The 13,454-nt window shown below is 46.2% G+C and overlaps 1 protein-coding gene across 1 annotated transcript in view; it reads left to right on the forward strand.

Annotated features, from left to right (window-relative positions):
- Window positions 1-1,297: 1,297 nt before the first annotated feature.
- Window positions 1,298-13,454, forward strand: part of LOC118358492 (tetraspanin-15-like) — a 43,015-nt gene continuing 30,858 nt past the window's right edge. Inside the window, exon 1 of the mRNA XM_052479069.1 lies at window positions 1,298-1,668. Within this exon, the coding sequence (XP_052335029.1) occupies window positions 1,582-1,668 (87 nt within the window). The 5' untranslated portion in view covers window positions 1,298-1,581. The remainder of the gene's footprint in view (window positions 1,669-13,454) is intronic.

The raw sequence follows: 13,454 nt of genomic DNA on the forward strand, positions 1-13,454 counted from the left end.
CATTATTGAATATTAAGCAAGCCACCCATATTCCAGGCACGCTCTGGTGTATGTGTGAGTGGCAGCGAGGAGCAGCTTGTTATCCATTGAAATGCAAGAGGGCTTCAAATCCCCAAAACATGCATTTAGCTGTAGATGGACTTAGCAACCTTAGCTACTTAGCTACCTAAATCCTGTTCACATCAATGGTGTGTAATGACTTGTAGATCCAAAGGCATAGGCTATTGATTAGACCTTGCAAGGGCTTTAAAATCTAATACAGGTGTGAAGCAACAGGAAATGTGCATTTTTATGTGGATAATAATTAATGGGCATGTCTTGATTGATTGATTAATTGGACTCACTATTCTTAGAGTCTGTTTGCTAATACAGTATTAATTCAATAAAATGTAGCCTAAATGTTAAAAGAGTCTGAAAGCAGTAGTCTTAGTCCTATTGAAATACTGTTCTGTATCTTCTGTTTCCTGTAAGAAATGTTATATTGCCTATAGGTTTGCAATTATAATAATAATAATGTCCAGCGAAGAAAGGAATGGGAAAAATAGCAAAAGCATGGCAGAGTCTTTCTGCAGGCCTTTCTGCAGCGCCACCATACAGATGCGTTGAATCTTCAATTCTAAAGTCCATGAAAAGGGGGAATGAGTTGCCTGGGCGCTGCGCTGTTTAGCGGCTCTGGTGCTGAATCGGGTTCGCGGTGCTGTCCATGGTGCTGAATGTATGTGAGCTGTGTTAGGGCACAAGCCGGTATTCGCACACATGCTATTTAGATGTGTTCATTGTAAGCCTACCTGCGGCTTCTAAAATGTAAGTTACAACAAAGACTACTGACCTAGTAATAGCCTAGTATCCAGTATCTACATCACATACATGTGTGCCAAAAATACACCAACAAGAGCTGATGCAATAATGAGCAATAGCAGGGATTAAATGCTCTTTGTCCAGTAACAGTGACATTTTTCGGGTAGTGACACAGCCTATTAAGCGGCTAAGGGGAACCTTGGATGTGACCCATTTCCTTTAAGATGTTCGTTCCAAAGGAAAGCAAGCAATGCATGTCTGGATGATGAAAGCAAGCTCCTTTGTCTACCATCTGGGCTGTTGCACGTGATCATATTGTAATAATCGAGTGCTGTTGGATAATTGCTATAAATAGCAACAACAACAAAAAAACGAAATTGCTATGTATTTCGATAATTATTTTTAAAAGATAGAGTGAGATGACACGTTAATTACATCGTTAGTACAATGTATTTCACCGCTCTGGCCCTTTAAATTGTGTGGCCAAATCAGAGCGTGCACGGAAGTTATTGTTTGTGGGAATAGAGGGGGATTTGTGTGTGTGAGACAAAATTTAACGGGAGTAGCTATTTGAGATCAATTAAAGCGTTCACGTCCTCGTGCAAAATTGAGACGTTTTGAAAATTAAATCCGATAATATAGCTAGCTAATTTGCTGAAATAGCTAATCAGTGTTGTTGATATTCTTCTACTAGCATAGCTAGCTAGCTAGCTAGCTAACGTTAGTGTCTTGGCTAGCTAGCTAGCTTCTTCAGCTACCAAGCTTCTTCAGCTACCAAGCAGTATGCCTTCATACAAAGAAGTGAGAAACAGCAACCGCTTCTATTATTTCATCAAATTCACCTTAAATGTCTACTCAATGCTCTTCTCGGTAAGTGTTGTTAATATGGACTTGTTGGTTTCAGGGACAGGGTTGGTGACCACTAGCTAGCTCTCAAGAACCCAAGCAGGAAATGGCCGTCTATTTGAATGGGCTAGGCTAGGGGGACCACATTGTTGGCTGTCAGAAAACCACCACCTTTGTTTAGCTAGCTAGCCAGTGTAGTAGCTAGCTAGTATAGCTATCGGTATCTTCCTAGCTCGCTAGCTAACTCTCTAGTGCCAAATTGCTTGCCAGAAGATCGAATAATACCAAGAAAATATTACTGTGTGTACACTCTGTCTGATATAATGTTAGTTGTTCATTTACCTCACTAGGCTACACTCTCCTTTCTGCTTTGTGGTATAGGGCAGGGCGTGGGACTACTGAGTTATACAGTGAAAGGGGTGGAGTGCGTCCCCTATTCCCTACATAGTGCACTACTTTTGACTAGAGCTCTATCTGGGTCTGGTCAAAAGTAGTGCACTATATAGGGCATAGGGTGCCATTGGGACAATAACTGTGTGTTGAGAGTCCTTTACTCTGAGAGTGAGGGCTTGAGAGCAACCTGCACCAGTGCTCCTAAGAGGGATGAACCGTTTGCTCTGCTTTGTCTTTGCAGTGTATAGCTATCTTAACTGCATCTTCCTAGTTCGCTAGCTAACTCTCTGGCATCAAAATTTTTTCCAGAAAACAAATAATGTCAAGGAAATACTACTGTGTGTACACTTTGTCTGATACAGTCGTTAATTTACTACACTAGGCTACACTCTTTCCTTTCTGTGTTGTAGTACAGGGCAGGGTGTGGGACTACTGAGTGATACAGTGAAAGGGGTTAAGTGGGATCTTTTATTTTTGCTAGACAGGAAACATGTTTCTAGCTGTATTCCATTAACAAATATTTTTGTTTCAGTCTAACTTCATAGCCTAGGGCCTACATATTGCAATATTGTGACAGGCAGGGCCATTCAATGTAGTTATCTATGCTATGCCTACATATTACTATGCTACTTTTGACGAGGGCTCCCAAGTCGCGCAGTGGTCTAAGACACTGTATCTCAGTGCAAGAGGTGTCACTGCAGTACCTGGTTTTAATCCAGGTGTTCTGAGACATGTAATGCAGCCTGGTCTTGATATCCCTCGGTTAGGTGTTCTGAGACATGTAATGTAGCCTGGTGTTGACAAGCCTCTTCTAGGTGTTCTGAGACGTAATGTAGCCTGGTGTTGACAAGCCTTGTCTAGGTATTCTGAGACATGTAATGTAGCCTGGTGTTGACAAGCCTCTTCTAGGTGTTCTGAGACATGTACTGTAGCCTGGTGTTGACAAGCCTCTTCTAGGTGTTCTAAGACATGTAATGTAGCCCGTTGTTGACAAGCCTTGTCTAGGTATTCTGAGACATGTAATGTAGCCTGGTGTTGACAAGCCTCTGCTAGGTGTTCTGAGACATGTAATGCAGCCTGGTGTTGACAAGCCTCTTCTAGGTGTTCTGAGACATGTAATGCAGGCTGGTGTTGACATGTCTCGTCTAGGTGTTCTGAGACATGTAATGCAGCCTGGTGTTGACAAGCCTCTTCTAGGTGTTCTGAGACATGTAATGTAGCCTGGTGTTGACAAGCCTCTTCTAGGTGTTCGGAGACATGTAATGTAGCCTGGTGTTGACAAGCCTCTTCTAGGTGTTCTGAGACATGTAATGCAGCCTGGTGTTGACAAGCCTCTTCCAGGTGTTCTGAGACATGTAATGCAGCCTGGTGTTGACAAGCCTCTTCCAGGTGTTCTGAGACATGTAATGTAGTCTGGTGTTGACAAGCCTCTTCTAGGTGTTGACAAGGTGTCGACAAGCCTCTTCTAGGTGTTCTGAGACATGTAATGCAGGCTGGTGTTGACAAGCCTCTTCTAGGTGTTCTGAGACATGTAATGCAGTCTGGTGTTGACAAGCCTCTTCTAGGTGTTGACAAGGTGTTGACAAGCCTCGTCTAGGTGTTCTGAGACATGTAATGCAGCCTGGTGTTGACATGTCTCGTCTAGGTGTTGACACGGTGTTGACAAGCCTCTTCTAGGTGTTCTGAGACATGTAATGCAGCCTGGTGTTGACAAGCCTCTTCTAGTTGTTCTGAGACATGTAATGCAGCCTGGTGTTGACATGTCTCGTCTAGGTGTTCTGAGACATGTAATGCAGCCTGGTGTTGACAAGCCTCTTCTAGGTGTTCTGAGACATGTAATGTAGCCTGGTGTTGACAAGCCTCTTCTAGGTGTTCTGAGACATGTAATGCAGCCTGGTGTTGACAAGCCTCTTCTAGGTGTTCTGAGACATGTAATGCAGCCTGGTGTTGACAAGCCTCTTCCAGGTGTTCTGAGACATGTAATGTAGTCTGGTGTTGACAAGCCTCTTCTAGGTGTTGACAAGGTGTCGACAAGCCTCTTCTAGGTGTTCTGAGACATGTAATGCAGCCTGGTGTTGACAAGCCTCTTCTAGGTGTTCTGAGACATGTAATGCAGTCTGGTGTTGACAAGCCTCTTCTAGGTGTTGACAAGGTGTTGACAAGCCTCTTCTAGGTGTTCTGAGACATGTAATGCAGCCTGGTGTTGACATGTCTCGTCTAGGTGTTGACAAGGTGTTGACAAGCCTCTTCTAGGTGTTCTGAGACATGTAATGCAGCCTGGTGTTGACAAGCCTCTTCTAGGTGTTCTGAGACATGTAATGCAGCCTGGTGTTGACATGTCTCGTCTAGGTGTTCTGAGACATGTAATGCAGCCTGGTGTTGACAAGCCTCTTCTAGGTGTTCTGAGACATGTAATGTAGCCTGGTGTTGACAAGCCTCTTCTAGGTGTTCTGAGACATGTAATGTAGCCTGGTGTTGACAAGCCTCTTCTAGGTGTTCTGAGACATGTAATGCAGCCTGGTGTTGACAAGCCTCTTCCAGGTGTTCTGAGACATGTAATGCAGCCTGGTGTTGACAAGCCTCTTCCAGGTGTTCTGAGACATGTAATGTAGTCTGGTGTTGACAAGCCTCTTCTAGGTGTTGACAAGGTGTCGACAAGCCTCTTCTAGGTGTTCTGAGACATGAAATGCAGCCTGCTGTTGACAAGCCTCTTCCAGGTGTTCTGAGACATGTAATGCAGCCTGGTGTTGACAAGCCTCTTCCAGGTGTTCTGAGACATGTAATGTAGTCTGGTGTTGACAAGCCTCTTCTAGGTGTTGACAAGGTGTCGACAAGCCTCTTCTAGGTGTTCTGAGACATGTAATGCAGCCTGGTGTTGACAAGCCTCTTCTAGGTGTTCTGAGACATGTAATGCAGTCTGGTGTTGACAAGCCTCTTCTAGGTGTTGACAAGGTGTTGACAAGCCTCTTCTAGGTGTTCTGAGACATGTAATGCAGCCTGGTGTTGACATGTCTCGTCTAGGTGTTGACAAGGTGTTGACAAGCCTCTTCTAGGTGTTCTGAGACATGTAATGCAGCCTGGTGTTGACAAGCCTCTTCTAGGTGTTCTGAGACATGTAATGCAGCCTGGTGTTGACAAGCCTCTTCCAGGTGTTCTGAGACATGTAATGCAGCCTGGTGTTGACAAGCCTCTTCCAGGTGTTCTGAGACATGTAATGTAGTCTGGTGTTGACAAGCCTCTTCTAGGTGTTGACAAGGTGTCGACAAGCCTCTTCTAGGTGTTCTGAGACATGTAATGCAGCCTGGTGTTGACAAGCCTCTTCTAGGTGTTCTGAGACATGTAATGCAGTCTGGTGTTGACAAGCCTCTTCTAGGTGTTGACAAGGTGTTGACAAGCCTCGTCTAGGTGTTCTGAGACATGTAATGCAGCCTGGTGTTGACATGTCTCGTCTAGGTGTTGACAAGGTGTTGACAAGCCTCTTCTAGGTGTTCTGAGACATGTAATGCAGCCTGGTGTTGACAAGCCTCTTCTAGGTGTTCTGAGACATGTAATGCAGCCTGGTGTTGACAAGCCTCTTCTAGGTGTTCTGAGACATGTAATGTAGCCTGGTGTTGACAAGCCTCTTCTAGGTGTTCTGAGACATGTAATGTAGCCTGGTGTTGACAAGCCTCTTCTAGGTGTTCTGAGACATGTAATGCAGCCTGGTGTTGACAAGCCTCTTCCAGGTGTTCTGAGACATGTAATGCAGCCTGGTGTTGACAAGCCTCTTCCAGGTGTTCTGAGACATGTAATGTAGTCTGGTGTTGACAAGCCTCTTCTAGGTGTTGACAAGGTGTTCACAAGCCTCTTCTAGGTGTTCTGAGACATGTAATGCAGCCTGGTGTTGACAAGCCTCTTCTAGGTGTTCTGAGACATGTAATGCAGTCTGGTGTTGACAAGCCTCTTCTAGGTGTTGACAAGGTGTTGACAAGCCTCGTCTAGGTGTTCTGAGACATGTAATGCAGCCTGGTGTTGACAAGCCTCTTCTAGGTGTTCTGAGACATGTAATGTAGCCTGGTGTTGACAAGCCTCTTCTAGGTGTTCTGAGACATGTAATGTAGCCTGGTGTTGACAAGCCTCTTCTAGGTGTTCTGAGACATGTAATGCAGCCTGGTGTTGACAAGCCTCTTCCAGGTGTTCTGAGACATGTAATGTAGTCTGGTGTTGACAAGCCTCTTCCAGGTGTTCTGAGACATGTAATGTAGTCTGGTGTTGACAAGCCTCTTCTAGGTGTTGACAAGGTGTCGACAAGCCTCTTCTAGGTGTTCTGAGACATGTAATGCAGCCTGGTGTTGACAAGCCTCTTCTAGGTGTTCTGAGACATGTAATGCAGTCTGGTGTTGACAAGCCTCTTCTAGGTGTTGACAAGGTGTTGACAAGCCTCGTCTAGGTGTTCTGAGACATGTAATGCAGCCTGGTGTTGACATGTCTCGTCTAGGTGTTGACAAGGTGTTGACAAGCCTCTTCTAGGTGTTCTGAGACATGTAATGCAGCCTGGTGTTGACAAGCCTCTTCTAGGTGTTCTGAGACATGTAATGCAGCCTGGTGTTGACATGTCTCGTCTAGGTGTTCTGAGACATGTAATGCAGCCTGGTGTTGACAAGCCTCTTCTAGGTGTTCTGAGACATGTAATGTAGCCTGGTGTTGACAAGCCTCTTCTAGGTGTTCTGAGACATGTAATGTAGCCTGGTGTTGACAAGCCTCTTCTAGGTGTTCTGAGACATGTAATGCAGCCTGGTGTTGACAAGCCTCTTCCAGGTGTTCTGAGACATGTAATGCAGCCTGGTGTTGACAAGCCTCTTCCAGGTGTTCTGAGACATGTAATGTAGTCTGGTGTTGACAAGCCTCTTCTAGGTGTTGACAAGGTGTTCACAAGCCTCTTCTAGGTGTTCTGAGACATGTAATGCAGCCTGGTGTTGACAAGCCTCTTCTAGGTGTTCTGAGACATGTAATGCAGTCTGGTGTTGACAAGCCTCTTCTAGGTGTTGACAAGGTGTTGACAAGCCTCTTCTAGGTGTTCTGAGACATGTAATGCAGCCTGGTGTTGACAAGCCTCTTCCAGGTGTTCTGAGACATGTAATGTAGTCTGGTGTTGACAAGCCTCTTCTAGGTGTTGACAAGGTGTTGACAAGCCTCGTCTAGGTGTTCTGAGACATGTAATGCAGCCTGGTGTTGACATGTCTCGTCTAGGTGTTGACAAGGTGTTGACAAGCCTCTTCTAGGTGTTCTGAGACATGTAATGCAGCCTGGTGTTGACAAGCCTCTTCTAGGTGTTCTGAGACATGTAATGCAGCCTGGTGTTGACATGTCTCGTCTAGGTGTTCTGAGACATGTAATGCAGCCTGGTGTTGACAAGCCTCTTCTAGGTGTTCTGAGACATGTAATGTAGCCTGGTGTTGACAAGCCTCTTCTAGGTGTTCTGAGACATGTAATGTAGCCTGGTGTTGACAAGCCTCTTCTAGGTGTTCTGAGACATGTAATGCAGCCTGGTGTTGACAAGCCTCTTCCAGGTGTTCTGAGACATGTAATGCAGCCTGGTGTTGACAAGCCTCTTCCAGGTGTTCTGAGACATGTAATGTAGTCTGGTGTTGACAAGCCTCTTCTAGGTGTTGACAAGGTGTTCACAAGCCTCTTCTAGGTGTTCTGAGACATGTAATGCAGCCTGGTGTTGACAAGCCTCTTCTAGGTGTTCTGAGACATGTAATGCAGTCTGGTGTTGACAAGCCTCTTCTAGGTGTTGACAAGGTGTTGACAAGCCTCGTCTAGGTGTTCTGAGACATGTAATGCAGCCTGGTGTTGACAAGCCTCTTCTAGGTGTTCTGAGACATGTAATGTAGCCTGGTGTTGACAAGCCTCTTCTAGGTGTTCTGAGACATGTAATGTAGCCTGGTGTTGACAAGCCTCTTCTAGGTGTTCTGAGACATGTAATGCAGCCTGGTGTTGACAAGCCTCTTCCAGGTGTTCTGAGACATGTAATGCAGCCTGGTGTTGACAAGCCTCTTCCAGGTGTTCTGAGACATGTAATGTAGTCTGGTGTTGACAAGCCTCTTCTAGGTGTTGACAAGGTGTTGACAAGCCTCGTCTAGGTGTTCTGAGACATGTAATGCAGCCTGGTGTTGACATGTCTCGTCTAGGTGTTGACAAGGTGTTGACAAGCCTCTTCTAGGTGTTCTGAGACATGTAATGCAGCCTGGTGTTGACAAGCCTCTTCTAGGTGTTCTGAGACATGTAATGCAGCCTGGTGTTGACATGTCTCGTCTAGGTGTTCTGAGACATGTAATGCAGCCTGGTGTTGACAAGCCTCTTCTAGGTGTTCTGAGACATGTAATGTAGCCTGGTGTTGACAAGCCTCTTCTAGGTGTTCTGAGACATGTAATGTAGCCTGGTGTTGACAAGCCTCTTCTAGGTGTTCTGAGACATGTAATGCAGCCTGGTGTTGACAAGCCTCTTCCAGGTGTTCTGAGACATGTAATGCAGCCTGGTGTTGACAAGCCTCTTCCAGGTGTTCTGAGACATGTAATGTAGTCTGGTGTTGACAAGCCTCTTCTAGGTGTTGACAAGGTGTTCACAAGCCTCTTCTAGGTGTTCTGAGACATGTAATGCAGCCTGGTGTTGACAAGCCTCTTCTAGGTTTTCTGAGACATGTAATGCAGTCTGGTGTTGACAAGCCTCTTCTAGGTGTTGACAAGGTGTTGACAAGCCTCGTCTAGGTGTTCTGAGACATGTAATGCAGCCTGGTGTTGACAAGCCTCTTCTAGGTGTTCTGAGACATGTAATGTAGCCTGGTGTTGACAAGCCTCTTCCAGGTGTTCTGAGACATGTAATGCAGCCTGGTGTTGACAAGCCTCTTCCAGGTGTTCTGAGACATGTAATGTAGTCTGGTGTTGACAAGCCTCTTCTAGGTGTTGACAAGGTGTTCACAAGCCTCTTCTAGGTGTTCTGAGACATGTAATGCAGCCTGGTGTTGACAAGCCTCTTCTAGGTGTTCTGAGACATGTAATGCAGCCTGGTGTTGACATGTCTCGTCTAGGTGTTCTGAGACATGTAATGCAGCCTGGTGTTGACAAGCCTCTTCTAGGTGTTCTGAGACATGTAATGTAGCCTGGTGTTGACAAGCCTCTTCTAGGTGTTCTGAGACATGTAATGTAGCCTGGTGTTGACAAGCCTCTTCTAGGTGTTGACAAGGTGTTCACAAGCCTCTTCTAGGTGTTCTGAGACATGTAATGCAGCCTGGTGTTGACAAGCCTCTTCTAGGTGTTCTGAGACATGTAATGCAGTCTGGTGTTGACAAGCCTCTTCTAGGTGTTGACAAGGTGTTGACAAGCCTCGTCTAGGTGTTCTGAGACATGTAATGCAGCCTGGTGTTGACAAGCCTCTTCTAGGTGTTCTGAGACATGTAATGTAGCCTGGTGTTGACAAGCCTCTTCTAGGTGTTCTGAGACATGTAATGTAGCCTGGTGTTGACAAGCCTCTTCTAGGTGTTCTGAGACATGTAATGCAGCCTGGTGTTGACAAGCCTCTTCCAGGTGTTCTGAGACATGTAATGTAGTCTGGTGTTGACAAGCCTCTTCCAGGTGTTCTGAGACATGTAATGTAGTCTGGTGTTGACAAGCCTCTTCTAGGTGTTGACAAGGTGTCGACAAGCCTCTTCTAGGTGTTCTGAGACATGTAATGCAGCCTGGTGTTGACAAGCCTCTTCTAGGTGTTCTGAGACATGTAATGCAGTCTGGTGTTGACAAGCCTCTTCTAGGTGTTGACAAGGTGTTGACAAGCCTCGTCTAGGTGTTCTGAGACATGTAATGCAGCCTGGTGTTGACATGTCTCGTCTAGGTGTTGACAAGGTGTTGACAAGCCTCTTCTAGGTGTTCTGAGACATGTAATGCAGCCTGGTGTTGACAAGCCTCTTCTAGGTGTTCTGAGACATGTAATGCAGCCTGGTGTTGACATGTCTCGTCTAGGTGTTCTGAGACATGTAATGCAGCCTGGTGTTGACAAGCCTCTTCTAGGTGTTCTGAGACATGTAATGTAGCCTGGTGTTGACAAGCCTCTTCTAGGTGTTCTGAGACATGTAATGTAGCCTGGTGTTGACAAGCCTCTTCTAGGTGTTCTGAGACATGTAATGCAGCCTGGTGTTGACAAGCCTCTTCCAGGTGTTCTGAGACATGTAATGCAGCCTGGTGTTGACAAGCCTCTTCCAGGTGTTCTGAGACATGTAATGTAGTCTGGTGTTGACAAGCCTCTTCTAGGTGTTGACAAGGTGTTCACAAGCCTCTTCTAGGTGTTCTGAGACATGTAATGCAGCCTGGTGTTGACAAGCCTCTTCTAGGTGTTCTGAGACATGTAATGCAGTCTGGTGTTGACAAGCCTCTTCTAGGTGTTGACAAGGTGTTGACAAGCCTCGTCTAGGTGTTCTGAGACATGTAATGCAGCCTGGTGTTGACAAGCCTCTTCTAGGTGTTCTGAGACATGTAATGTAGCCTGGTGTTGACAAGCCTCTTCTAGGTGTTCTGAGACATGTAATGTAGCCTGGTGTTGACAAGCCTCTTCTAGGTGTTCTGAGACATGTAATGCAGCCTGGTGTTGACAAGCCTCTTCCAGGTGTTCTGAGACATGTAATGCAGCCTGGTGTTGACAAGCCTCTTCCAGGTGTTCTGAGACATGTAATGTAGTCTGGTGTTGACAAGCCTCTTCTAGGTGTTGACAAGGTGTTGACAAGCCTCGTCTAGGTGTTCTGAGACATGTAATGCAGCCTGGTGTTGACATGTCTCGTCTAGGTGTTGACAAGGTGTTGACAAGCCTCTTCTAGGTGTTCTGAGACATGTAATGCAGCCTGGTGTTGACAAGCCTCTTCTAGGTGTTCTGAGACATGTAATGCAGCCTGGTGTTGACATGTCTCGTCTAGGTGTTCTGAGACATGTAATGCAGCCTGGTGTTGACAAGCCTCTTCTAGGTGTTCTGAGACATGTAATGCAGCCTGGTGTTGACAAGCCTCTTCCAGGTGTTCTGAGACATGTAATGCAGCCTGGTGTTGACAAGCCTCTTCCAGGTGTTCTGAGACATGTAATGTAGTCTGGTGTTGACAAGCCTCTTCTAGGTGTTGACAAGGTGTTCACAAGCCTCTTCTAGGTGTTCTGAGACATGTAATGCAGCCTGGTGTTGACAAGCCTCTTCTAGGTGTTCTGAGACATGTAATGCAGCCTGGTGTTGACAAGCCTCTTCTAGGTGTTGACAAGGTGTTGACAAGCCTCGTCTAGGTGTTCTGAGACATGCCTGGTGTTGACAAGCCTCTTCTAGGTGTTCTGAGACATGTAATGCAGCCTGGTGTTGACAAGCCTCTTCCAGGTGTTCTGAGACATGTAATGCAGCCTGGTGTTGACAAGCCTCTTCCAGGTGTTCTGAGACATGTAATGTAGTCTGGTGTTGACAAGCCTCTTCTAGGTGTTGAGACAAGGTGTTTGACAAGCCTCTTCTAGGTGTTCTGAGACATGTAATGCAGCCTGGTGTTGACAAGCCTCTTCTAGGTGTTCTGAGACATGTAATGCAGTCTGGTGTTGACAAGCCTCTTCTAGGTGTTGACAAGGTGTTGACAAGCCTCTTCTAGGTGTTCTGAGACATGTAATGCAGCCTGGTGTTGACAAGCCTCTTCTAGGTGTTCTGAGACATGTAATGTAGCCTGGTGTTGACAAGCCTTTTCTAGGTGTTCTGAGACATGTAATGTAGCCTGGTGTTGACAAGCCTCTTCTAGGTGTTCTGAGACATGTAATGCAGCCTGGTGTTGACAAGCCTCTTCCAGGTGTTCTGAGACATGTAATGCAGCCTGGTGTTGACAAGCCTCTTCCAGGTGTTCTGAGACATGTAATGTAGTCTGGTGTTGACAAGCCTCTTCTAGGTGTTGACAAGGTGTCGACAAGCCTCTTCTAGGTGTTCTGAGACATGTAATGCAGCCTGGTGTTGACAAGCCTCTTCTAGGTGTTCTGAGACATGTAATGCAGTCTGGTGTTGACAAGCCTCTTCTAGGTGTTGACAAGGTGTTGACAAGCCTCTTCTAGGTGTTCTGAGACATGTAATGCAGCCTGGTGTTGACATGTCTCATGTCTAGGTGTTGACAAGGTGTTGACAAGCCTCTTCTAGGTGTTCTGAGACATGTAATGCAGCCTGGTGTTGACAAGCCTCTTCTAGGTGTTCTGAGACATGTAATGCAGCCTGGTGTTGACAAGCCTCTTCTAGGTGTTCTGAGACATGTAATGTAGCCTGGTGTTGACAAGCCTTGTCTAGGTATTCTGAGACATGTAATGTAGCCTGGTGTTGACAAGCCTCTTCTAGGTGTTCTGAGACATGTAATGCAGCCTGGTGTTGACAAGCCTCTTCCAGGTGTTCTGAGACATGTCATGCAGCCCGGTGTTGACATGTCTCAAGCCTCTAGGTTTTGACAAGCCTCTTCTAGGTGTTCTGAGACATGTAATGCAGCCTGGTGTTGACAAGCCTCTTCTAGGTGTTCTGAGACATGTAATGCAGCCTGGTGTTGACATGTCTCGTCTAGGTGTTCTGAGACATGTAATGCAGCCTGGTGTTGACAAGCCTCTTCTAGGTGTTCTGAGACATGTAATGTAGCCTGGTGTTGACAAGCCTCTTCTAGGTGTTCTGAGACATGTAATGTAGCCTGGTGTTGACAAGCCTCTTCTAGGTGTTCTGAGACATGTAATGCAGCCTGGTGTTGACAAGCCTCTTCCAGGTGTTCTGAGACATGTAATGCAGCCTGGTGTTGACAAGCCTCTTCCAGGTGTTCTGAGACATGTAATGTAGTCTGGTGTTGACAAGCCTCTTCTAGGTGTTGACAAGGTGTTGACAAGCCTCGTCTAGGTGTTCTGAGACATGTAATGCAGCCTGGTGTTGACATGTCTCGTCTAGGTGTTGACAAGGTGTTCACAAGCCTCTTCTAGGTGTTCTGAGACATGTAATGCAGCCTGGTGTTGACAAGCCTCTTCTAGGTGTTCTGAGACATGTAATGCAGTCTGGTGTTGACAAGCCTCTTCTAGGTGTTGACAAGGTGTTGACAAGCCTCGTCTAGGTGTTCTGAGACATGTAATGCAGCCTGGTGTTGACAAGCCTCTTCTAGGTGTTCTGAGACATGTAATGTAGCCTGGTGTTGACAAGCCTCTTCTAGGTGTTCTGAGACATGTAATGTAGCCTGGTGTTGACAAGCCTCTTCTAGGTGTTCTGAGACATGTAATGCAGCCTGGTGTTGACAAGCCTCTTCCAGGTGTTCTGAGACATGTAATGCAGCCTGGTGTTGACAAGCCTCTTCCAGGTGTTCTGAGACATGTAATGTAGTCTGGTGTTGACAAGCCTCTTCTAGGTGTTGACAAGGTGTCGACAAG

The sequence above is a fragment of the Oncorhynchus keta genome, chromosome 25, assembly GCF_023373465.1.
Source record: "Oncorhynchus keta strain PuntledgeMale-10-30-2019 chromosome 25, Oket_V2, whole genome shotgun sequence".
NCBI classification, from domain to species: domain Eukaryota; kingdom Metazoa; phylum Chordata; class Actinopteri; order Salmoniformes; family Salmonidae; genus Oncorhynchus; species Oncorhynchus keta.